The 27,022-nt window shown below is 39.5% G+C and overlaps 1 protein-coding gene across 1 annotated transcript in view; it reads left to right on the top strand.

The window, feature by feature from the left end:
* Positions 1-7,525: 7,525 nt before the first annotated feature.
* PRSS12 (serine protease 12) overlaps positions 7,526-27,022 on the top strand; it is a 43,467-nt gene continuing 23,970 nt past the window's right edge. The window contains exons 1-6 of the mRNA XM_059826858.1: positions 7,526-7,877; positions 16,505-16,643; positions 18,902-19,080; positions 21,052-21,202; positions 25,823-26,001; positions 26,642-26,783. Coding sequence (XP_059682841.1) covers positions 7,526-7,877; positions 16,505-16,643; positions 18,902-19,080; positions 21,052-21,202; positions 25,823-26,001; positions 26,642-26,783 — 1,142 coding nt within the window. The remainder of the gene's footprint in view (positions 7,878-16,504; positions 16,644-18,901; positions 19,081-21,051; positions 21,203-25,822; positions 26,002-26,641; positions 26,784-27,022) is intronic.

Genomic DNA, 27,022 nt, shown 5'->3' with positions numbered 1-27,022 from the left:
TTTTTATGTTGATAGGACATTTTAAAGTCTTAAAAGTCTTAAAGTCCTATCTATTGAGTTATATTTTAAGAGTGCACTGCAGAAGCATATAGAGAAATTACAGATGCATAAACCAGATTTTTTTGTTTAAAATGGGTTCCCTCCAAAATATATTGTTAAATAAATAAAACATATAGGCCAGATTATAGTTCTATACATATACAGGAGGGGAAAGATGGAAAAAGGAACATGTCTTGCTTTGCATTTCAATCTGTAGACCAAATGCCCTCATGGTAAAGTTTGTGCTAATCATCTGAAGTGCTTGCTGCTTTTCAAGATCAAAAACATTTAGAAATTCAAAGTCTATAATATGTTAAATATGGCTTCATGGACAAAACTATTCCTGCTCCAACAAGTATTTATCTTTTTTTTTTTTTCCCCTTTTTTATGCTTATTTTACATGTTCTAATAAGCTATAGTTATATTGTAATAATTGTGTAATTTGTGCTTGCATTATGCATAACAGTAAAAATACAGCTGGAACTCACTTTATCCTTTCTCATTCCAGTAACAGAGTCTTATGTTAATGAAGATAAATCAAATAATTGAAGAATCATTGCATGTATGTAGCTCAGCACTAAAGTAATTCCTGCACCCCTTGAAACCCTGGAGAAAAAAAAGTCTTATTTACATGTTGTATGTACATTGCTGTCAGATTTTGTGCAGGACACTGAGAAATTCCTGCAGGAAATATTAGAAATGTCTCGTTCCATTGCTGCTAATGGGAAGGTGACACTTGGGTTAGACGGAAGATGAAAACACAAACCAACCCTGCTTGACTTATCTTTCTGTGGTTTGTGATTTTCATTGCACTTACACTTCACAACAATGAAATGCAAAATTCTGAAATAGATATTATTAAGAGAGGTTTTCAGAAGATTAACTCTGAACAAAGAGAAGACACCTGCTACCATTCCAGACACGAATAATTGGAAGAGGACTACCTGGATTATTTGTGAGAGAAGAACTACTGAAACAACTGCATTTATAAAGCATTGTTTACCCCAGGGAACCTTCTACACCATGAATGTCAGAGGAAATTGTAGAAGGTCATATATCTCAGCTCTATGAACCAGTTGTCCTCACTGACAGTGGATGCTTTGAATAAATAAGGCTTCAACCTGCCCTGTGGCAGGCTCACCTAATGTTGGCTGATTTGTAAAGGCCACTTTCCATGTGAAAAAGAGTCCAGAATGTATGTTTTATGATGAAGACGACATTAAAAAAATTTTTTTCACCTTTTCTCTCTTAGATCTAAACCAAAATGTTAAACATTTCCACAAATGTTAAATATTTTTACAAAGGTGTAGCCTGCCCATTGATTTTTTTTTTTTTTTGGAGTGGGTTGTTTCTCCAGCATGAGCACAATCATGTACAGAGCTTCCCTTAAAGGACAGACTCAATGAATCAAGTAGCAAAACCCACATATACCCAAGGTAGTCAGGTTTGGAACAGACGTTCCATTTCTTAGCAATACTTTGTTAAGATTGCTTGTTAACAAATGCCATTTTCCATTCCATTTCTTCTAAATAGACTCTTCGGCATATTCTTGCCTCTTTAAATATGCTTATTTATAGAACGGCTACACAAACTCACCTTTCACCTAGTTAACAGAGTGTAAGATATGTGATGCCGTATTTACTTCCTATCTAAGCGTCAGGAAATAAAGCAGCACCCCTGCTGTAGTTACACAGTCATGCTGGGGCACTCCTCCTCTCACACTCAGCCAGTGGCATTGCACTCTTGGGATCTGCTAAATGGTCCTTCTGGGAGAGGAACATAAAGGAGTACTTGGAGGTTGCTCACGGAAACAATATACAGTGCAGCCTCAAACACCATCATGTTGCCACTGCACGAATGCGACTGCATGTTGTACCAGCTGTGTGTTCCCAGGTGTTGCTGAAATAGTAGCACCAGCATGACTAAACCATGTCTCCCGTCCTCCAAAGTACCTAACGCACGGTACTCGTGTAACCTACTGTATGCAAGGAGACACCACAGGATGCACATGTGTACGTACTAAGAATGAGGACACATAGTTGCAGAGTAACAGCCTTTACTGAATGCAGGGCTTTTTTTTGTTTGTTTTTAAAACTGTATTTTTCAAACAAATACCTCCACATTTCAGTGCTACACAAAAATCCTTTTTTTTCTGTGCAAAATTGTGATAGTTTTTAAATGATGTACAGTTACTTTGGATATGTCAAAACTATCTGAGTTGAAATAGCATGTTTTTCCACTCACTATGTTAAACAAAAAGTGTTCACCCGTTTTGCATGATTCAGTTTACCTTTCAGTTTTAAATGCAATTATTTCATCACGTCTGTATAACCCAGTGTTAGGCACATATGCACCTATGTACTGAATTGTTCCAGGAAATCAAGTTTCTTATTGCCTTGTTTCAGGAAATCGAGTTTCTTACTGCCCTATAATATGAACTCAGCTTGTTGTAGAAGAAAGCTCTTAACACTTTAAAAAAGGTTTTTCTATGATCTCATTACTGTGTGCACTGTGTTATGTGGTAATGGAAACCTCATCAATTACAGGCTGTTCGGTTACATCCTGTGTAATGCAGGGTCACCCTATGGAGCTTATATATAATTACAGACAAAAGGCCTATTCTCTTCCATATAAGCACAAACCCAAATTAATTTTGAGTCAGACTTGGCAGGATTTCAAATTTCTGCTGCCCGTGTTTGTTAAAAAGAATGAGATCAATGAATAAAATTATTTTATGAGAGCGCTGACTTACATCCTAAAAATGTTGACTCAGTACGGCACCCATTCTATGGCCCAAAGACTTTGCACATGGAAATCCCTTTGTGTGAAGCCTTGCCTCCTCTCCTTCTAGTCCTGATTTCAGCCCCTGTCTGGTGCTGTTTGATCTTGCTCAGTGCCCACTAGGTCATGTGCATAAGTTTTTCCATTGATTCCAGTGGTTGATCTACTGGCCCCAGCATACTTGATTATGTGAAGAAATAATACTAAGACATTATTAGATGAATAGTCTGAAAATAATTTCATTACAAGGTGTTGTGCCTGGCTGTTTGGCTACCTTGTTTCTGCTTTGTACTTGTACTTCTTTCCTGGCTACCTTGCTGTTTGACTTTAACCTGGTCAGGAGGGAACGCAGGACAGAATACCTGGGGTTAGGGCTGTCAGTGGCAATAAGATGGGACTGACTCAGGCCTTCACTTGTCAACAGTATTTTAACTGAATTCCACCACCAGCTGGAAGTGCTCAGCGTTTCTAAAATCTATGCTGAGAGCATACTGTATGAGCTACTCGAAAATAAAGGTAAGCAGCTTTACAGAACACAGGAAGAGGCTAATCAGTGAATTTTGCTATTGATTTAAATGGGAGCAGAATTAGACCGATTCTCCAGCTGAATTTTGAATGCTTGGTATTAAATGTTTTTGAAATGCAGGACTACTATTTTTGCATGTATAACCCACACATCAGACACCTTCACCTAGTCACAAGAACCATTTCTTGAAAATTAGTCCTCTGATAATCTGTACCCTCACACAATTCATGCAAAAGCAGAGTCAGCAACAGGGAAGAACTATCGAGTGGTTTTAGAAAGCTGTTAGGATAAAGAAAGCTCTTGTGTAAGTTTCCTTTTAAGCTTTGCATATATGAATGACCCATGCTGCTGCTGTATTATGTGAGTATTTCTAATATTCCATTTCTCAAGTAAGCTGAGGAATCTATGCACAGAAATACAGTGGGGGGGGGGGTGTTGGAGTCGTCAGATCCGTTCATACCTACGAATTATTTACTATTCTTCGTTTTATCAACAGTTTGGTACGGGGGCTGTGAGATATCAGGAGAGACAAAAGCAGCCAACCCTGTGGAATTGTACAGGGTTGACCTGTACAAAGACCTATTCTGGCAGATGATTTCCTACAACTGCTCTCATGGAAGCTGTCGGATACGCAGCACAGATTTGCTAACTCTGGTCACGAGCGTTGTTCCATGGACTTCAGTGGGACTGCTGTCAATAGGTACTGCCTCTGTGCATAGGAGGCACAAACTAAATAATAAGATCAAGTATTGAAAATCTTTGCAAAAGGGAGAATTGCTATGTGCTTCAGCTGGAGCCAGTTCACCCACTGTAATGTCATCTTAATGGACTGTTTTCTCTACCGATCTAGAAAGACCAAAACAAGCCTTTCTTTTCATATAAAAATGCAGGCCTTATTAAACACAGATTACTAACTTTAAATCCTGCAGTGCTGCTGCAGGTGTATAACTAGTGGTAGATTTATTATTTTCTCAACATTTTGTGACAACTTTTTTCTGAAAAGTTGGATACTGTAATTTCAGAATCAAAGTTGTACGTAATGCCCAGATCCATTGAGACCTTTGAGGTCTCCAAAGATCTATTTGCTTATTTTCCTAATTGAGCAAACATAATTTTTTATTTCCTTTTCAATTCTAATTCAATTTGTGAATGAGTTTTCATCCGTTTTGTACAGCAGAGACAAAACTTTTTAAGGCAACCAAATGCACGAAGAACATCATATTTGGCATCTTTTTAAAGCTATATCAGCTATATCAGAGTAATAAGCCTTTGTTTCTTGTTTATAAACATGTGAAGGTAAAGTCCACCCTTAAAGCAAAGTGCAGTTGCATTTTAGGGACAGTTGTACTTCTTACTGTTATTTTAAGTGTGATGTCCAAAAGAATCAAGGTTCTCAAAAACAGTCTGTCCATGTAACGGTTGCTTTGTCTTTCCTCTTCTCAGTAACTTCAGACCGATTGTGAGAAATGTGACAGAGGTAGAAGTCACACAGATAATGAGCCTCCTACAAGTGTAATAAAATTAGTCAAGCAGGTGAGAGTGATTTTATACATGGCACCTGTAAGTGCCACAGCCAAAGGAAAAACTGCAACATGAGCTCACACAGTTCAAACACAAGAGAAACCATATGGGCGAGACACTCGTAAATGCTCCAGCCAAGACAGAAGCTGCAACCAAAGTGCAAAGCATACATCCTGAGAAAAACAAACCACATCAGTTCCAGTATTTCTTAGAAGAGGGCCCCTCCTACTTACAGGGAAACTATTATCAATGTCTTGAATAGAAGCCAGACCAAGTCCCTGATTTGTAAATTCTAACAAAAACATTATTTCCTGTAGCATTAACAGACCTCACATCACAGTGGAAGCTAATTTACAGTTATTAAAACAAATTAAGGCTCATTCTCCTTATTTGAGTCCATCAAAAATAACAATCATGATTAAAATTAAAATGTTCAAGAGTGAATCCGCACATGTGGATCATTCAGTTAAACCTGAGCCCTGTCTTGGGAAGGAATCATTATGACAATTGCTTTTTTCTTCCTGATGCTTCTTTTATAATTCTAGTTACTTCCAGATCTTTTCCCCTGTGTAGCTCCTCTCTTTTCCCCCCATCTCTGGCTTAGTACCATTTTGCAGCCTCAAGCACAAACACCTCTACCCTACATGGGAAAGAAAGTTCACTGCCTGCAAGGTTCCTGCTGGCCCACACACCTAGGGGAGACAAATGAAATCAGAATACATGAGTAAGTACCGGGCTCAAAGCTTTGCCTGAAGTGTTTTGCAAGATTCGTCATACTCATCTGTTCTCTTCCTCCTGTGCTGATCAGCAGAACCCTTCCTCTTCCAGGCGGGGGAGGACGGGGGGAGGAAGAGCTTAGGTCAGGGAAAATGAAATATTGCTGTTACTGTGGTGCCAAAAAGTGTTTACTAGGCAATGAAGGAAGTCTTACCTGGCTAGGCTGAGCATGCTTTTAACTGGTCCTTCCAAAGGATAAAAGCAACCAACTTATCATGACAGCAACAAATTCTCAGACAATTTAAAACCGACCATAATGAGTTGCTTTCAGGCTAACGTCTTGTATATATTCACATATTTTGAAAACAAATTAAACTCTTGCCAGTCCCGACAGTTTCTAAACTAATGCATATACATATCCCCAGAAGAACCTCAGAAAGAAAGAACAGCTTGTGCGCTTATATCCACGAAAAAGTGCAACAGACACATGTGATAGCATAGTTATCAGGGTGCTGTAGAAACCCCAGCAGAGTATTCTTTAACTTTGTGAGTGATTAAGATACTAACTGTAATGTTGCAATAACAAATTAATCACAGATGAGGAGAACTAAAATGAATACAGGTAATACCAAACACTGTAGGACCTGCTTTTCCTTAACACTGGAGCTCTTTTGTTCTTATGAACAAAAGCTAAAATTGGTAAAGGTGCATTTTGCACCTTTTGAACAGTTTGGAGGCTGCTAAAGGAAGGCCACTGTTTACTGGAGGTACCTGGGATCCTGCATGGAAAGCAGAAAGCCCACTCTCTCTTTCTCTTTTAGACTCCAGTCACAACACAAGGTTGTGGAAATACAGATGCGCTCACCCAGAAACCAGATTAACACTTCTCAGACAAAAAATTAGAAAAAATAGGAAAAAAGATCCTGTGGAGAGGTACAGACTTGCACCACAGCTAAATTGCCAAATAAAGGGTGCACGCTCTATCAGGCAGAGTTGGACTTTGGAAACTATGAACAGCATAGATTAAAACCAGCAGTAAATTAAAAAAAACCCCATAACTAACCCAAACTAACAACTGAACAATATGAGACAAAGAAGCAAAACCAACTGACAGGCATCAGAGATGATCAGGTCAGGCAGAACTCTGCAGTGGTTGGGAATAAGCAGATTACTATTCAGAGCACATGGGGCTGGGATAAAGCTAAACCCTCGAAGACGCTTCTCTTCACGGCATTTGTTTCCAGCCCCTTTGTTTCCCGCAGACACGTCTGGGGCTCTCTCCATCCCTCTGCCTCCCCAGCCGCCGTGCCGGTCCGTTTTGTCCCCCCGAGGCTGCGCGCCCCCGCCCCGGGCCGGGCTTTGCCCGGGCTCCTTCTGCTCTTTGTGAGGTCGGCGGAGGGGCCGGGGGAGCCCCAGCCGCGGGCGGAGAAGGCGGTGGCTGGTAGGGGAGCCCCAAGTACGAGAGAGAAGCGGGGTGGGGGGGAGCCTGCGGGGCTGCGGCGGGACCGCGGGCAGCGATGAACCCGGGGGGCGGCCGGGGAGGGCACGGGGAGGTACGGGGGCGCCGGCGCCCGGGGCTGGCGGGGGAGCGAGAGGGACCCCCGAGGCCGGGCTGGGGGGGGGCGCGGGCGGCGAGGTCGATGCGCGGCCCCCTCCAGAGCCCGCCGGGGCTGCCGGCGCGGCTGCTGCACGGGGCCGGGCGGGCGCCCCGCTCCCCGCCGCGCTCGGGAAGGCTGCGGCAGGTAGCCGCAAAGGCCGCCGCCGGCCGCGCCGCGGGGGCTGCGCGCCGCTCCGCGCCCCGCTCGCCCTGCCCCCGCAGGCAGGGGAGCCGGGGGGAGGGCGGCGGGGGGGATTAGTGGGACGCCGCGGCCCCGCCTTCCCCCTTCGCATCCCGGGCGCGGTGAGAGGGGGAGATGGACCCGCGCCGGCGGGACTGGCACCATGACATTCGCCGGCTTCGTGGTGGCGCTGGTGATAGGGACGATCCCCGGAGCCCGCGGGCTGGGGCAGCTCTCCGCCAGCCTCCCGGCCGCCCGCCCCCCGCAGCCACCCGCCCCGGCCCCGCCGCCGCCCCCCGCCGGCTGCCCCGCCGTGCCGCCCGCCGGGGGCTTCGCCGCGGCCCGGCGGCCCTGGCCACCGGCGGCGCCCGCCCTCCCGCGGCGGGGTACGGCGGGCCGGGCGGAGCGGGGCCGCCGCAGCTCCTGCGCCCTGCCCGGCGGCGGCGGGCGGCCCGGGGGCGCCCCCGGGGGCGGCCGGGGCCGGGCGGAGCGGGGCCGCGCTGACTGCGAGCGAGGTGAGCGGGGCGGCGGCGCCGGGGGGGGGGCGAGCGGCCGCCGCCTCGGGCGCGGGGTGGCGGCGGCGCGGCGCGGCGGGAGGGTGCGCGGGTGGCGCTGCGGGACGGCGAGCCTCGGCCGGGCGGCGGCGGCGACCTCGCCATCCCGTACCCGGGTCCCCGTCGCTGGAGGGAACAGGGAACGGGGGTACGGCCACAGCAAAAGCTTTTCCGAGAGGAGAGTTTAAACTTTTGCATCAGCAGATGCAGCGGAAAGCCGAAGGTCCTGCCTGCTTTTATTCCGACGCTCTTTCAATACTAGGTAAATCGCGTTGCGAAGCTGTGCCCCAAGTACTCGGTAGGCTCAGTTAGCCAAGACCGGCATTCCCCGTTTTGTCATCGGGCGCGCTTCTCTGGGAAGCACTGTATCTCTTCCTTTCGTTTTCCCCCCACATCTTGGGATAAGGGGGTTAGCGCTGGTGCTTGAGGACATCTGTGAACCCAGCCAAGAGACCTGTGCTTCCCCCCCCACTCCTGGCGAAACTCTCAATGACTTCAGTGGAGGTTTTCAGTGCGTAAGGACTGAACAGCAATTCCAGCCTTCAGCCCTTGAGCAGTTGATCAGCGTTACGTTTCATCAGTGTTGGCACCCCTCCACAGGGTTAACTGTATTTATGTACAGTCTGCTTTTGAATGACTTCACATTTTCTCCTGCATCGCTCTGGTATTATCTTGTACCTAACTAAGAATTATGTCCTATCTATACTGCAAATGATCAACCATAATTGTTGCAATGAAAATAAAAAAACCCTTCTTTGTTGCCCTGCCTTCTACATATTTTGTAATACCACAAGGTCAGCAAGAAAGTTGATCATTAATATTATTATTAATAATTTTGTTCTTGTGGAAGTTGTTTTGGGGTTGGTTTTTATTAATTTACTTCCAGATCTCTGAAAAGGACTGTTATCTTTCTCTTCCAACAATAGCCCTAGAAGGTATGTGAAAAAAAGATGATAATTTGAACAATGTGATAATTATACATATTGGTATAAAATATCACATGACAAGCATGTGGAGGCACCAAGGTCCATATTGGTCATTTATGCATTAAAAAAAATGGAGCTTCTAAAGCTGTGTTCCAAGTCAAATATTGTACTCTTTCAAGAAGATAGAATGATATTACGCATTACAGATGTTTCGCTGGAAAGAATACCTGGCAGCTGATGCCACAGAGGAGAGAACAGATAACTAGACACAGATGAAAAAATATCCACAAGACTTCACGCCCTTTAACTGGTCTCAGCTTGGGAAAGGGTCCCACAGTTACTTCTTTGATTTAGCCCATCATATTCATAGCTTTTTTCAGAATTCTTCAGTCTGGTTCCCAAAATACTTTGTGAGGACTTGGTCTAATATGTTACGGTGAAGAAGAACATGGCGTTTTATTGCTAAGAACCCAATCTTGCACTTACTTTAGTAAGTTCCAGAATCCCCTGTAAGATCGGCATTTAAGTAAAAAAATGCCAAAAATACTACATGGTTTGGGTTTAGCTGTGTTTCTTCAGTCTTTTCAGAATGCTGCTTTCTGCCCCCCCCCCGAAAAACGAAATCCAGGTTAGCCCCTGTCAAGAGGGAGGACGTAGCTACCGAACAATAGCCAATACTTTCTAATTGAAAGGTTGTCTGCTTCTGTTGGACTCGGTGATAAACTCTCAGTGACATCAACAGGGCAAACGTCTGTCCAAAAGCCTTCATGGAGGCGATACGAAAGAATTAGAGAGTGTGTGAAATGGCTTAAGGTACAACATGGAAATAAATCAAGCCATTTGCCCATAAACATTGTTACAACATTTGTCCTGAAGTATGTTCCTTTCTTACAAGAAGCAAAGAAATGCAAGTAAGGCAATGTTACGATGCAGTTTATAGCTAGAGAAGGACAGGCTACTCAGAGATAAAGTCACTGCGTCTGTTGCTTTAGTACGTGTGCTAAGGAAGCCCATACTCAGTTATTAGACACCTGCAATAACTAAATACAATACCATGTTCAAAGCCTTAACTGTAAATCTCCTGGCTTTTCTAGCTTAAATATTAAGACTTATCTGCAAAGTTGACTGGCTAAACTTTGTGCATGTGTATATATTAAACTGCTTTATATTTAAACATGAACAATGAAAAATTTAAAAAAAAAAGCGCCTTTACAATTATACTGTGTGGTACCAGTCTAAAAATAGTTTCATAGTTTAAAATAATAGATTTTGGTGTTTCATTTCCTTCCTTCTAAAATGAGAGACATCTGGGTAATATTATTTATTTATGCCTTAAAAGAAGGTAAACCGAATACAAATATATATAAATTATCATGATTAACCAAGGAAATCATAGAGGAAAATAAATGAGTATGAGAGTACTCTGTCCACAGAGCTGGCGTAAGTCCAGCAGAATTTACTATTTTAGTTACTGCTAATAACACCTTACCTGTAATGTACTCACGCTTCAAAAAAGAGGCCCACTTCAGTGCCTAGAAGCAACTGCTGCCACACAATGTTTATGTGGCATGTAGTCACAGTACTCTGCATGGTATGTTGTTCATGCTGTGTTGTTACATATCTAATCTAAAGCTCTTCGAATGAAGTGGGTTAACTAGTTTTCTTTATTTTACAAAGGGGCAACAATACAAGAGAGGATGTCTTTGCCAGAGGTCACACTACCCATCAGTGGAAATAAAATACTCATCTCCAGAATGGCCAGATTGTAGAGTCTTTCCATTTAAATTGCTTTTATCACAGGATAATTCCACTAATGCCAATCAAATAATGCTTCACTAAACTTTTCTGAGAGAAGAATCAACCCTCGGGCTCAGAGTCTAAACATTAGATTATTCTCCCTACCTGTTATACTACAGCCCAGGCAGTTGACGGAATGTCTTTTGGGGTTTTGGGTTTTTTTAACAGCATAGCGTTAAAGAAAAAAATATGATGAAAAATTCAACATGAATGTCTATAGCTTCCTTCTAAGAAGCAGCTCTTCTGGGACCATTCTTATTACAGCTGCACAGCATGAGACCCCTCATTTTCTACAGCTCTGTACCACGTAAGAAAACTGCAGTCCTTTAGAGCCCATTACCTTCCTAACACTTCAGTTTATTTTTTCAGAGCCTTAAACCATTGATCATTGGCATGATGAATCTCACTGCTGCAAAGGAACCAATTCAGCACATTACACACTCAATATATAGAATATTTATGAAACTTATAATATAAGGACCCTTGAGTATGCAATACTGCCATCTGCTAAAGTTCTCGAGATAGTTCTTAAAAAGTAGTTGGATGCACCCTTTTTTCAAGGTTAAAATACCAGGAGAAAATAGTTATAATTTTAGACTAAGAGCAGTGCTCAGGAAAGCGATGGACAACAGCATTCATTGATCACAGTAAGTGTCATCCATAGTTTTGCTGAAGTCAACAGGATTAATTTCTTTGATTTTAGCCAGCCCTGATCCTGGCAGGGAAGAAAAATTTCCATTTATTTGAACTGGTGTTGGATATGACCTATACTACAGGTGGCTTTTTACAAGTACCTCATGCAAACCGATGGATTAGTTTCATTCTGGAACTGGGATAGACTCTTTTATATGTTTTATGAATCATTCATTAGTGTTCTGAAATAGTACGAGTTATAATGTGGTTACATGGGATATACAGCATGTATCAGTGGGAGACCCTCATACTTTATGTCGATTTGGACTTACCTAATTGACTCCAAGGCAACAGAGATGAATTACCAGTGCAGGGCCTTTCTGTGGCACTATCCCATGTTGGAACACCTTGGAAATGAAAGCAGAAATAAAAATATTTGTTGTTTTTACAGATTCCCAGAATTCAAAATACTTCTTTTGCTTTGCTGTAAATCTGTAATTTCAGAGCACCCAGCGCCAGGGTGAAAGGCACACCAACTTCTACTCTGATCCCTTTTCTCCGAACTTACATTTACAGCCAAATTACAAACCTTTGGACACAGGTGTTTACAAAGAAACTACTGGCAGACCTTTAGCCAACACCATAAACCCCCCTGCTGCAGCACTTAGATGTACAGCAGAAGTGGAAGTGATTCCCATTCTATTTGCAATTCAGCCACACACACTCACAATGCTTGTTCTCAGCAAAATGTAGAAAGTAAAATAGGGTTTGAAGTTACCCAGCATCTCTGAAAATGAGAATGGTATAAGAAAAGAGGCCAAGCACAACAGCACAATTCCTTTGAAGCTCTCCTGCTTTTTGGAGTTAATTAAAAGTTGGCTGAGAGGTTTTACTCTCCCTTTTTTCCTATGTGTCTCATCTTGAGCCTGCATGGCAGGTGTTGCAGAGCAAGTCTCAGCAGCACCCGCTGGATACCCTTACTTCCTTGCATTTGCAAGTATAACTTAATCTCTTTTAAACAGTGATAGCAGATAGGAAAGACTCTGACTTGGGCAGATACCAGGGCAACTAAAATTACCAGACTGTATGTAAACAACATGAATTGACCGTCAGTAACCTCGGCTAGAACATCAATTAGAAGAAACACATGCGTATTTTTTGAGTGTATACAAATGAAGGAGTTTCTGTCAAGACAGTAAATTTACATTCTTCAATTTAGGGCTGAATTAAGCCCATCGTAAGACCACAGTATATGTCCTAGTGCTGCTCAGTAGGCCCACTTTGTGGTCCTGTGGCCTTGTTTCTAACTCTCGTGGGGTCAGTTCACCTCTCCTCATCCTTCCTCCTCCTGATGCGTGCTGAGGAGGGCATTGAGGCAGGATCCCTGTACTCATGTTCCCTGCTGTTGAGCTTGGTGTTGAGGCAGTGAAGGTTTGATAATCACTTTAAGCAGAGGCTTGACACCATATTGAGTTGGTGGAGAGCGGAGAGAGTGTGAGTTTCTCAGAGCATTGCATAAAAGCCAGAGTAGAATATTACTGCGTTAGCTCTACTCCCAACATATTTAGTTTTCTTCAGCAACTAGAAGAGCTGAAAACTCATAGCTTAAAAATTGAGATGCTACAATATCTGTGACTCCAGAAACCTAGAGCCTCCAATGCATATGCTTAAGTCAGACCTGTTTTCTAACAATTCAGATGCTCTTCTCCAGAGCTTCTTGTGCTCGAGGGGAAGTACAGAAGGAGCCCCTTGGGCACGTGTGTTGAGGTGTAGAATGGGCTTGAGGCGTTAAAATGTAACAGTAGAAGACTTAACCAGTGAAATTAAGAATTAAGCATTATCCTTTTAATCATGCTAAATACTAGTTTTCTTGCTGCCTATGAAGTGAAAGAGTGTTTCCTGGTCATTTTAACAATGCAAACACTGATTATCTTGCAATTAAGATATTAACACATTCTTAATTGTCATTAAAAACATTAAGAACATTAAGAACATTAATGTCTTAATGTTCAATCTAAAAGACTGAATCATGAGTAACAGATAGATACTTGGTAATAAAGCATAAACGTACATGATGGCAGATAAAGTTGGTCATCTTGCAATTCCCTATGATCAATTTACACATTGAAGTAAGCATTTTATCTATTGGAAAGAAAAAATAAGCTACTGAAATGAAAGTCTGTATTTTAAATTTCTATTATGTTTTATGAGGTATCCATGTTACTGTAACTAATGTATCTCTTGATCCAGTAAAATAACTAGGAGGGGTCTGAATACCACAACATTCTGAGTAAACAACAGAGCAATCATTTTCTCATTAGTTTGCTCTTTGATTTGTTTGCTACATAATTATGACTTGTCATATGATATAGGTTGATACATACTTCAAAGTGCATATGAAACAAAAAATACTGTATCATTTTACTCTTGTTGGATACAGTGCTGAAATACTGAGCTAGAAACACTTAGGCTGGACTTAGAAAAATACATTACAGATATTAACCTTTCAGAGGGTTTTCAATTCCAACTTTTCTTTAAAAAAAATGGTTTTATTTATTGTTTTGCTTGAGAAGAGAATGCTGGATTTTGCCCTGGATGCTTTAGGTTAATCATAGCTGTAGATATCAGTACTGTCCTATGAGGAGAGTAGTGAGTCAATGCAACCAGCACGTTAGGATTATTATAACATATATTCTGTTAACTCTTAAAACAGCAGGCATAATAAAAGGCTTAATGTTAGTTACATGTAAAAATAGGCTTTCTTTTTATTTCTTTCTAGATTAACTTATCAGGTGAAAATCAAGAATATTTTGTTATAAAATTACCTTTAACAATCATCTTGTGTGTTTTCTCTTCTACATGATAGAAGCTGATTCTTTATCGTATTTTCTTGTGAGATGAACAAAGGTCTGTTATGAATGCTACTACCCTTCATAAAACATTGGTGTTCCTATATGCAGCTGTAAATCTACAGGAAAAAGGCAAACCAAAATATTTTGTTGAGATATTAGATGATTTTTTTTAAAAATCCCTCATTTATTGTTTTCATCTATGTCTTTTCCCACAGGCACATGGCAATAAGGCACTGTCCCTTCCAGTCATTTTTTCTTTCCTTACCAACTGATACCAGTAGTGTCTTTTCCCACTTCAACAGGGACCAGATGTCACCTGGGGTTCTTTAGGGGAGTGGGTGGCGAGGGAAAGGCTGTTTTCTTAGTTTAATTGTACGTGTCCACAGTGAGAATTATGTGCTTTTCAAACTTCTTTCCTGAGGCTTCTACCAGAGATGCAAAGGATTTCAGACTTCTTTCGTTTTTAATTGTTGGGAAAAGAGTTTCTGACATGCAAAAGTTATCTCTTGTGCTATCTTCTGCTCCATGTACATGAATAAATTCTTCCACTGTTGTCACTGGGAATTCTGTAAATACAGAAAGAGGAGTGAGCCAAATTCTGCCATGGAGACCCTAGAAGAGAATTGTATTCTTCAAGTAGTCCCTTATTCAAATATTTGAATAGAAATATTGTGTAATGTGTACTCAGGAAACACTGTATTGATTTCAGTAGGTGTCATGCAGGATTGTAAGCAATCATATACAAAACTAAACTTATTTTTGGAGATGACATCTTTTAAATTGCTTTCTGGTATGTCAGGAATTACTTTGCTATGACTGCAGTTGATGTTTCAAGTGAAAATAATAGTCTATACAAAAGTCTGGTGAAGAGCAGAAATAAACAAAATTCCAGACTCTGTCTATATATGACAGAAAAACATGAGGAGAAAAATTATAAAGACAGATAAACAATGTGCAACATGTCTACAGTATTGTTATAATTAACTCATTAATAATCTTCTATTTGGAATGATAGCTCACTCTGTAAGATGAGTTGAATAAGTTTTGTTCGTAATTTACTGCACAGTAAGTTACTGCTGAGAAAGTAAATAGGAGACAAAAAGGAACACACAAAACCAAGTTTGAGGTTAATTAATTCCTCAAGTTATTTGGCAGTCATTTGGCTTCGTGGTTTTATAAAATACACTGAACTAAATTAAAACCAGGACACAATCTAAGTGAAAGCTGAGAAGAAAAAGTGGATGATGATGATGATGATGATATTATTATTATTATTATTATTATTATTATTATTATTATTATTTACACATACACAATGAAATGCAGGCACAAACATTGACTGTTTTCTCCCATTGCTAAAAACCCTGCAAACTGGATGCTGGTGTAGCTTCTGATTTTACGTAGATCATAGAACAGAGGCAGATAGATTAACTGAGATTTCAGGCAATACTAATGCATACAATTAGGCTATGTTTGATAATTTAACAGAAATGTATTCTTTCTTGTTGAATTACTGCTCTATTATGACTCTTTGTTCTGCTTCTGTAGAGTTATACCTATGACCAGCTTTTTCCCACCTTTCCAGTGGCACTTGGCTACCTTCAACAGCAGATGCATCTGGTCTCTCAAGTAAAACTAATGTAATAAAAAAATGCAAAATCTGTTAATTTTCTTGGATTTCTGTGTTCTGTAGCTCTCAAGAAGCAGACTTTTTTTTCCCCACTTCTTTTAGACAATTTCTCATTTTTTTAGCTTGTTTTGTCTGAGAATTTGGTAAAGACATATTATGAATTAATAGAACCACATCCAATGTTTTTCTGTCTGACAAAAAGTATGAACAAATGCATTCTTTGGCTAAAATAAACTGCTGACATCCATGACGTGCATAATGTTACATGGGTCAGAGCAAAAGCTATGCAATCCATGTGGTTGTTTTCTGATTCCCTTAAGTTGGATGGAATTACGTGGAACATAAAAGTATAGCACTCTCTCTATATAGTACTTTTTGCTCATTTGGATAGAGATTACCACATTTAAATAATGATGTGTAGTCTATACATACATTTTTTTTGTTAGATCTTTAACTAAGTTGTAGCATCAGAAGGATCAGAAATGTGATGTAATTTCAGTATAAGAAGCAAAATGTTTTCCTCATGTAAAAAATAAGGTTATCTCCTTTTGTGTATCACTGTAGAAGAATGTTAGATGTGCCAGAGTGCTTCTTAGAAGCAGCTCACCCAAGGAGCACAAAGATGGTAATACACAAAACAGGAACTCTCTCCACAGAGGGAAAATCAGGTTCGGAGTCTTTTGTGTGGGATACATTAATTGAGCAATGGAGTATCTTGGAGGCTTCATTTTTGTATTTTTTTTTAACTAGGGTCAGTGAGACTCCAGGGTGGCAAGAATGAGTTTGAAGGTACAGTGGAGGTTTATTTGAATGGAATCTGGGGAACAATCTGTGGGAGCCATTGGGACAATAATGATGCAACAGTTGTATGTCGACAGCTTGCACTTGGGTAAGTTTCAGTCGGAGTAAAGATCAGTCAACTTATTTTAATGATGTTTCAGTATAAAGGACAATCTGTTTTGCAAATCCTTTTTGTGTTTGATGATCGGTTTTTCTGTTTGAAAGTTGTTGAATGCTGAAGTTCTTCTTCCCAGAATCCTTCACTGCCTTCAACTGCATTGTACTTCAAAGAGGTTGCTGTGAGAATGAGGATTTCATTTGAAAGCAGCGTATGGGATCTGGAGAGGAGCAGACCAGGGTAGATGCTTTGCTTTCAAAGTGAAAAGTGTGGACAGGTCAGAAAAGCTTAGGGCAAACAAAAACTGCTTTACTAGACATCCGGGAGATGTCCACAAGGGCAGAAATATGAGGGCTGATCCTGATCTCATTATGTAAGTGTCAATTAAGAACAGCTCCAGTGAGGTTACTGAATCTGTAAGAACGTAAATGTGGCCAGAATTAGACTCTACATGGGCTCCTAATCATAGGAAAATTCCTGGTTCTCAGGAGCATGGGGTTACCCTGGTAATCATCCATTCTATCCTGCCAAAAAACATCTGGGACTCATCCTAGGTTTTTGGAAAATGTGGCTTTTTTGTTGTGCACATCTTCATCTAGCTAGATAATCTGTATGGTTTACTTTCAGAGTTGCACATTGATAACAAAACCCAAAACCAGACAGGTTTTGCAGCTTTGCATTTTAATGGAAACATTTCACAGAGTTATAGTAATATTGGACAGGTTGAAAGTCCCTGCGTTGTGCTAACAGCTCACTGTCCTCATTGACCTCTACTTTCCACTGCTGTCAGAATGGAGTTAATCAACAGGACCCTTTAACATAATTTGGTCATTAAACTCTAGATAATGCCTATAGTGATACTGCAGTTGCAACAGTAAGATGAAACTGAGGTAAGGAAGAGAATGCCCATACCAAAAGGGAGTTTTAAAAATAAAATGCAGTGTCAGCTTCTAGAAAATCAGTGCTGTTCAAGTTAGGCAATCAAATTACTTGAATACCCTCCCTCAGCACCCCATTCAAGTTTGTACTTTCTCAATAAGCCACAAAGTATGGTTGGCTTTATTGCCTTTCTAACATTTCTTTCAGTCACATACCAAAGTAGTGATTTTGTTTGCTACAAGCAGTAAGGGGCTTTTATAGCATACTTGCACTGTGACATTCCTAATGATTATTCCACTTTTTAAGACTGCTAGCCAGAACTAAATCTAAGCTGGTTTATAATGTTCAATACTAATCTGGACACACCGTGCCAACTTATAAAAAAATACGAGGATTAGATGAGATAAAAGTTCAGCCATCTGGAGGCTGTGATTTTGCTTATGACTTCAGCTGTCTACGTGCAATGTCTCCTTTCCTCATTTTCATGTATGTTCTTTTTGCTTTCCATACCCTAAACATTTCAATTGAACAAGACCGCTATTAGCAAAAGTAGTTCAGTGATACAGGTGAATGGTTTCGTCTTTTCAACAGAAATAGCTTAAATGTGAATCCAGGCCACAAAGCCCCAAGCAAACAGCAGTTGAAAGTTTCTGTTACCATGAGTGTTTGGCAGAAATCTGGAGCTATATACCACAAGATGAACTCACTAGGTATTACTGGTGCTTCCATCTATCCGTTCCTTTGATTTTACAATATTTTGGCTTTGTTTTTAATTTAATTTTGTTGGGCATTATATGGAAGAAAACATGGCTCAATAATTGTCGCTGTAGATTCCGTATGGGAGGAAAAGAAGCCGTTTATGAAGGTTCTGGATGGATGGGAATGGCTGAATAGAGAATAATGGAGTATGAGGTGGTTTCACTGCCCCATGGTCACAACCATATTATATGATGTGTATGGGCCGAGCACTGGCACGTTTTAATGGAGTAAAGGAGAGGATAAGGATGAAAGGCCCCTCAGCATTACCTCTCCTGGAAGTGTAACTGCAGTGGGATATTACTGTAGGTTCATCTATGGACTGTGGACTCTGGGTTCATTTTTGTAGTTAAGAACTGGGAGAACAGGAATGTAGCTGGCCCTGCAGCAACACAGGCCATTGTACTAAAATATCCCCCAACAAAATGGTGAGAACTGGGTCACATCTGTTACTTTTCTTTGCGCAGAAGACAATGCTGAACTGTATGAAAATGTGATGAATTTACACTGCTGAAGAAAGCCCTTTCTTTTCTACTCCAAGATTTATCTATGAGAAAATGTTCCTCTTCCCCTCCTCTCACTCTAATGTCCTATCCTGATTATTCCTCTTACAGTGAAAAAGGTACAGCAAAACACATACCGTTTTCTGGACTGGGCCTTATTCCTATTTACTGGAGTGAAGTGCGTTGTCGTGGTGATGAAGAAAATATACTGTTATGTGAAAAAGACATCTGGCAGGATGGAACATGTCCTCAAAAAATGGCAGCTGCTGTCACATGTAGCTCTTCCCTGGGTAAAAAAAATACATATGGTTTGGTTATTTAAATAGAAGTAGTAATAATTACTCATTATTGAATTAGAAAAAAATAATAAGACTTCTTGGAACAGGAAATTAAACAGATTGAATCATCACATCATTAATTGTTTCCAATTTCTCTGTGCTGGGCAAGTAGCAACTAGCTGAACCACTTTTTACCTTTCCATAATCAACAAGGAAATTATTGCTTTGAGATGTAGGTTGTGAGAAAGGGTGAAGCAGCAAGAATCTCTGGCTGTAAAAGTAGGACTGTTTCCCCACACTTCTTTAAACTTTTTTTTTTTTTTTAAATTTTATTTATTAATTTATTTGTCTACTCGGAGGTTGTCTTTGGTAGTTACATATGCTACATGTCGATTTGTTAGCTTTTCTTGAACAGCAGGGAGAAGCAGCAATTTCACAAACAGGCTATGCCTTCTTCTTTGGTACAGAAGTGTTGGGATGACATTCCTTACTGTGAACATGGATGACATCACACAAGAAACTGCAATGCTTTTGCTCTATTCTGCATACATTTAAAATGGGTCCAGGTCTTCCTAGGTGAAGATTGCTAACCTTACATATCAGTCACACAAGTAAAAATGATATTGTTAGGAAAAAAAAATATTATTAATGTTTTTAAGATATTTCAGATTATTTTAATGAACATGATAAATGGCAACTAAATGGGCAATTATGGCATCAGATTTAAGATATTGCTGACCTCGAGGAAGGCTAGGCTGGCAGTGCTGAGGAGCTGGCGATGGTAATCTCTTCAGTTGTAACCAAAACGTATGGCTGGAGCCAGTTCTGTGCTGCCTTCCCTCTCCTACTTATATTCCTATCCAAAGGCAGATGCATTTTTGTCCTAAAGCTCTACTATTCATGAGGAATATTTTGATAAATGACTTTAAAAAATAATTTTTGTCTTCATGTGTAGAGGGAAGGGAGAATCTTTTTAAGCTAGAAGACAAGTTGAAGGACCAAAGCAAGAGAAATAGGTTTGCCTAGAGAAACTGAAAACTATAAATTTGCAAATTATACTTTTAGATTATAAGGTTTTCCTTCTGTTTATGGACATTTTCACCAGAAAACTTTGTTTTGCTTAGATAAATTTATTAAAGGACTGTTGTCTGTTTCAATAATGCTGAAAGGAAGTTTATCAGTAATTTAGAGTCCAGGATATCTGAAATGAATTAAATTGATCCTCAGTTCTGGCAGACTAGATAAAGCTTTCACATTTTGCAGGTTCTACTGCAACTAGCCTTTTTAAATAATTACAAAAAACAGATTTCATACCAGTGAAATAGTAAGATGAAATTGGAGAAATGCCCTCAATTTTCTTTTTTTAAGCCAAGAAATAGATGAAATAGTAGCATTAACTGGATGGAAGACCTACACAAAAATTAATCACATTTAAAATAATTCAGATGTTAGATATGGTGAAACTTTTAAATAACCTTTTAAGTACTAGAGTGACTTTTTTATTTTTAATATGGTTTTAAGCTGTTTCCATTATTATAGCTTTATGCAGAAGTGATGTTTTCACAACAATTTCTTGCTGGACCAGAAAAGGGCTAATGATTTGAAAAGACGAAAAATCAAACCGTATCTCAGAAACAGGAAGGGAACAATACTTACACAATTAAAGTGAGACTCCACAGTCAATGAGCTTTCACTGCTCTGACTGGAATTACCAAAGTAATGAGAAAACATCTGTGAATGCCTTGACACTTCAGTAACTCAAGATCAGTATGGTTACTTGTCTGTATAATATTCTTCAGCTACTGAGAGTGGAGCTTAGGGGAACTCATTTCTAAGAAGTTTAATTTTAGGTTTTCCATCTAGCTAGAAAAAATAAAGTGTGGTTCTTGAGTGATGTCAGAGAAACCATTAAGCAATCTTTACTATCAGGATAACATTTTGGGAAAGAAATGACCTTTTCCTATATTCTGTGTTTGATCACAGCCGCTGTCTTTACTCCAGTCCGGCTGGCTGGCGGGAAGAACGCTCACGAAGGAAGAGTAGAAGTCTACCATGCTGGCCAGTGGGGGACTGTCTGCGATGATCAGTGGGATGATGCAGATGCTGAAGTTGTCTGTCGGCAGCTTGGCCTTGGGTTTGTTTTTCTATATATTTTCTACTCCAGCAGCAAAGCAGGAGAGTTAGTCAGATACATAGATTGCAGTTGTCAAAAGATGCTCCTTTAAAATCGCACTAAGACTTTGAAGCAGTAACTAAGTTTATTTATAGAAGGTTCAGGTACAGCACCATTACTTTCAATCCCCTGGACCTTTGATTTATAGGATCCAGTTCTCAGTGTCGTATGATAGGGGCAATTTTGTCTGCAGGACAAAGGACGTGTCTTGGAATAAGTGCTGACTTTTTAGTGAAAACTCACTACAATTTCAGTAAAGTTTCAATCAAAAACCGTAGGTAAAGAAAAGGAAGTTGCTTTGACTGTTAAAATCCTTACATTCATTTTACTGAAAAGTCTAACAGCCTTCTTGCTGTGGAGTAAGAGCACTGCTTTGTCAGAAAGGATATGTTTATTGGCATGTCTGCGAGAATCTCTCAAGATTTAAGTCAGGAGTCTCTGAAGATTGTCAGTTTGCATATACTGAGTAGAGATCTGTTTGAAGTTCTGACAGTGAAGCTTGTCAGCGATTTTGTCTGAACTAAGCATGGTCCATAATATAGTCACAGCAGCAGAACAGGATTTTCTTGCTCCTCTTCTGAACAGCTGGGGGTGATTTTGATACCACACAGAAGATAAGTATTCAGTATTTGAGGAAAGATGCTGCAGAATTGGGAGGCAAAGAGGAGAACTGCTGGATCAGAGAGGAAGGAGATGGGGACAATTGGGATGAAAGGCCAGATGGGTTGAAGAGGGAAAAAACTAGGAGCAAGATGCAGAGAAGATACTAAGATGTAAACCCAAGGAGGAGAAGGGGATTATGTCTGAGACAGACTGGATGAGAACTAAGGAGGTCAGTGCAAAGGAGACTGGAACAGAACTCGCCTGTTCAACCCTGTTGGGATTATGATGAATTAAAAGAAGTGGCATTGAAGGTAGCAAGCTTTGTGGCATTAATGGGTGGCCCCCAGAGTGTACTTGTTTTGTAATGTGAAACAGGCCTTGGACTGCTGGTGCCATCCAAATTAGCTCAAACGGGTGAGAACTGTGCGATACTTACAAAGCTTCGAGATCTCCTGGTGAGCCATGCCTCTCTGACATCAGATTTTCATTTTCCCCCGGTTTATTTTATGCTATATTTCAATATTCCTATACATTTTCAATTGGGAATACCTAATAGAAAGTCTGTCTTCTTACAGGCTTTTTCTGCTTTTGAATTGGGCCACTATTAATAAGTTTGGGGAGTTACTAAGCTATGCTTTACATTTCTGTATACTAATGACAAATGTCATGCTCTTAACCTGCCTCCTTGCTGATTACACTAAAACATTTGATTACTTATATTTAATGTTCAGAAACTGTAGTTCTGAGATTTGATTTGATTCTAATTTGATTCATTTTTCTGAGTAAATAAATTGTATTAAGATGGTGCTAAGTCTTTTTGAAATATGTCTAGAGATTTGCAGAATTTCTCGAGTAATCAAGATGTCTTGACAAATGTGCTCATTACTGTGAAGTGAAATTTTACCAACAGTGGCAGTAGACCAGTTATGAAGTAATAAAAATAATATAAATTTGCATACTGTTAATCCATGTGGAAACGTGCCACAAACTGTAAAAATAAAGCATCTCAATAAGTAGTTTCCCACACCCTTTCAACTTTTCTGTAGTACTCCTATAAAACTTCAGAATATGAATCCACCATTAATAGGTGATAAAAAATGATAATTTATTTTATTATTTGGTTTCCTGAACACTTTTTACTTGATACAAATTGCCCTTGTTCTAGTAATGGGATGTGTTGTCTCGGCTTTATTTGAACTCCAGAGAATCTTACTAGGTTATGGTATAATTTGTTTTCAACATTCAGAGTAGTCAAGCATTATCTCTTTGATTTCAGCCAGCTTCTTAATGAATAAAGATTTTTTTTCTAACATTTTCTATGCATTTGTACCAGCGTCACAATTAAAAAAATATAAGAAACAGAAGCTATGTACAAGAATTTTCTTTTTGTGTAAAGTTTGTATATATGCAAATACTACCCAATAAACTTAAATGAAGGTAATTTATCTCATACATATAAATGTTCCAAAGTACAATCATCTTAAAAACTACCAATAAACCAGGCTTTCTGTAACAAGCCTATAATATATTTAGGGTAATATTAATAAAAACAGGTGTCCTGAAATTGGGCTCTTCAGTTCATATTTCTTCAATTCGACAAAAATAGCCTGAAATGCTGAGAACTCACAGAGCCTATGTTGGTACATCAGAAAGATACACTGGAAAACCACGACATTTTTGTTTATTTAGATGCTTAAATATAAATGGGATACCTAGATTTGAAGTAAGTATTACCTTTAGTGTATCCTACGGATTATATTTTATTAGTTTACTGTATATTCATTCACAATTTCAACCAGTTTGAAAAGTAGGTCTTTATGAAATATAAGAGATGGAGGACTTGGCTCTTTTCCCCATTACCAGCATTGCAAAATACAAGTGTTCAGTAACTTAATGCTACGTATAAAAATGCATGGTTACTTAACAAACTAAATGAAAAAATAGTAAGGGCCATCAGGAAATGTTTGCAAAACTCAGGGAAAAATATAATATCCAATCTATTAAAATTCTTCTTGGCATTGCTAAAGGAAAAAAAATAGAGCAAGATATCTATTAATATGTTATTTGGAATTAGGTCATTCGGAAGAAAAGGTAATGTCTAATTAAAAATCTCTCTCAGAAATAAGGTACTAACTTCAGACTGAAGCTATGTGTTTTGCTAAAGGGTTGCCTGTTGCGTGTTTGAGGATATTTTTGGTTTGCTTACCTGCTTCTTTGAAGCAACTGCAGATTATAACTTTTCTCCCTACTGAGTAAATAAGACCTGCTTTTTGACATTTTCCATGTTCACTACCACTTGAAGAAGGCATCTGGTCGTCAAAGAAACAGGCTGAAAATTAACAGTGCATTTTCAAGATCAACGAAGCACATTAACCTGAAAATATTAAAAACAAATTGATTTTAAACAAAATGAAAATGCAAAACATAATTTAATTTACCTTTCTTGCATATGCTTTTATTTACTGAGCACTACCATATACAGTGTCTATCATGAATTTCCACATCCTTCCTTTTTATAGAACTTTTTCTTGATCCTAATTTAATTTTTATAAGCCTCTTACTGTTTTTACTTTTCCCGTACCCCTTTACTCTTTATCAAGAATTTGTATGATTGTTAATTGTAAATTTAGTATTTTCCTTTAAAAAAAAGAGAGAACAGAGATTGTTACGTATTTATACAAAGCACTAGAAATGAAATCCACATCCATCTAAATCCACACATGGATTAATGATTGATTAATGCCTTAAAAACATGAACTACTGCAACTTACATTAAAAAAAATAAATCACAGTAATGTACTATTCTGACACACAGTCACAAAAGCCAGTTAAGAGTTTGAATTATTACATCCTGAAACAAAATAGTTAAGACCTGCCAGGTTTTCAGTATAAGCTGAACATACCATTCCTGTTAGGTGTTCCATGACAATATATGGCTGGTAGTGAAAAACTCTCTTTAAAGCAAATTAATAATTAGTATAGAACCCCACATCCAAACTGTATGTTAATTAATTTAAACTAATCCTTTAAACAGGTAATTCATTATAGTAAAAAATTTAGATAGACATTTCAATCTTACAAGTTGAAAAAGAAGACAAATATTGAGAATACTCCTATTAAAACTAGACTGGATATATGAACAGAGAAACTATTGAGTGGAAAGAAACCAAACCATGAAAAACATTTACATATGAAAGACGTGGTGTCTTAAATAGAATTGGAAAAATCCTGATAGATGATCAAGTGTTAAACATTGTGTAATTTCTGTAATGCTGAAACAACAGAGAGTTTTCAATTTACGTAGATTTTTGCACTCAAAATCCTCTATGCTGACATAAAGAGTATAACACACACCAGGCTAGTCACTGGTCTGCTTACTCTTCTTATTTCTACCACTGATCGGAGGTATGACATTGTCAAGTCACTTAAGATCTCTTTGCCATAGTTTTTACATGACTAAATGGGGAACAATCACTTTTATCTGCTTCATCTGCGTATTTGAGATTTGATTGTGCTTTGAGGACAACAGATGAAAGTCGCTGTAGAAACATACAGGATTATTTTTACTGCATATGAACAGTAAATGAAAATTAAAATTAGAATCCTCATACCCAAGCTGTACATCTATAATCTTTTCCAGGAAAGTTATGCTTAAAAATCCAAAGGGAAAGAAAAGGAAAATCTCATAGATACAAAACAATAGAAATTGATGTCTGAAGTATGTTCAAACCGAAGAAGTGTGGAAACAGTATGTTTAAGTCGCTCTACAGCCTCAGCTGAGACTGACGTTGACTGTGGAATCACATCACGTCACACGACGTAACGCGGGCTGCATTGTCAGTTACCAGTGCAGCGGCTATTTAGGCAGTCCCGTCTGCTATTTTAGAAGCTGGATATGCAACATTTCAGCTCTTCCCGCCGAGTCCCAGGCTTCTCAGCTTCCTTGCTCTTGACTGGGTGTTTGTTACATCTCGACAGGGGTGTTGCCAAGGCATGGAGCCAGGCTTACTTTGGAGAAGGCTCAGGCCCCGTGCTGCTGGATGAAGTGCGGTGCACGGGAAATGAACTATCTATAGAACAGTGTCCAAAAAGCTCCTGGCGAGAACACAACTGCGGCCACAAAGAAGATGCTGGCGTTTCCTGCACACCTCTCACAGGTACTTCAGTTACCAATAATCACACAGAAAAACAGTGACAAATGCAGAGTTCACAGCTCTGGAAAGAGAATTTTAAAGTTTGCAGATGGAGAAAACCCCACAGTAATAAAACATTCTGGCAGTATCAAAATGAACCGGCTGTTGTACACAGGTACAGAAAATCTCATCGTTCAACACAAAGCCTTGGTTCCTCAGTAACATGCTAACTGCCACTTACTGTGTGGGGCATGCCTTAGCTGTGTATCACATCTATCAGTAGCAATAAGCATTTCAGCATAAAAGCAATGGGAAATAACAGAATATACAAAGAAAAAGATAAAGATTATATACAGCGAAATCACATAATCAGAGCCCACCCCTGTGGACTTGGCTTGTAATAAGGGCTTGGGGGATCAATATCTTGTGCTATTTCTCTTGCACTTAAGCAATCGCATTATGCAACACTTCAGAGCTGACCGGGTGCATTACAGCATTTCTTTCATCTTCTCATTAAATGACACCTAGTGATCAGCACTAGATTTAGTAGTCTAATATTCTGATCAGATGCAGTAAATGCAATGTTACTAATTTTGTTTTAGAACAATAATTGGACCTAAGAAAAACTGATTCTTGTTTTTTTCCTTACTTGTTAATGACACAGATGGTGCATTAAGACTAACAAGTGGGAAAGGCAGTCATGAGGGACGCCTGGAGGTCTATTATACTGGGCAGTGGGGCACAATCTGCGATGATGGGTGGACAGAGCTGAATACACAGGTGGTTTGCCGGCAGCTGGGATTTAAGTAAGATTACTTGATATTAGATATCTGACTCTCTGACTTGACAATGATGACAAATATTTACATGAACCCTACATTATTCAAGAGTCTGGGTTTTTAATATTAGCTGAGTGCTTCATAGAAACTACTGAGTTAAAATCCATTAAAGCCTGCTTCACTCAGTCTTGAAGAGGTATTTATGGCCTCAGTTTAGGTAGAAGAAAAAGCTTCAAATGAGGTTGTGATTCAGCAGCCTTTATTCA

This window comes from Gavia stellata, chromosome 19, assembly GCF_030936135.1.
Source record: "Gavia stellata isolate bGavSte3 chromosome 19, bGavSte3.hap2, whole genome shotgun sequence".
Classification (NCBI taxonomy): Eukaryota; Metazoa; Chordata; class Aves; order Gaviiformes; family Gaviidae; genus Gavia; species Gavia stellata.
The sequence above is the reverse complement of the archived record's forward strand: the minus strand, read 5'-3'. Positions and strand labels throughout refer to the sequence as shown.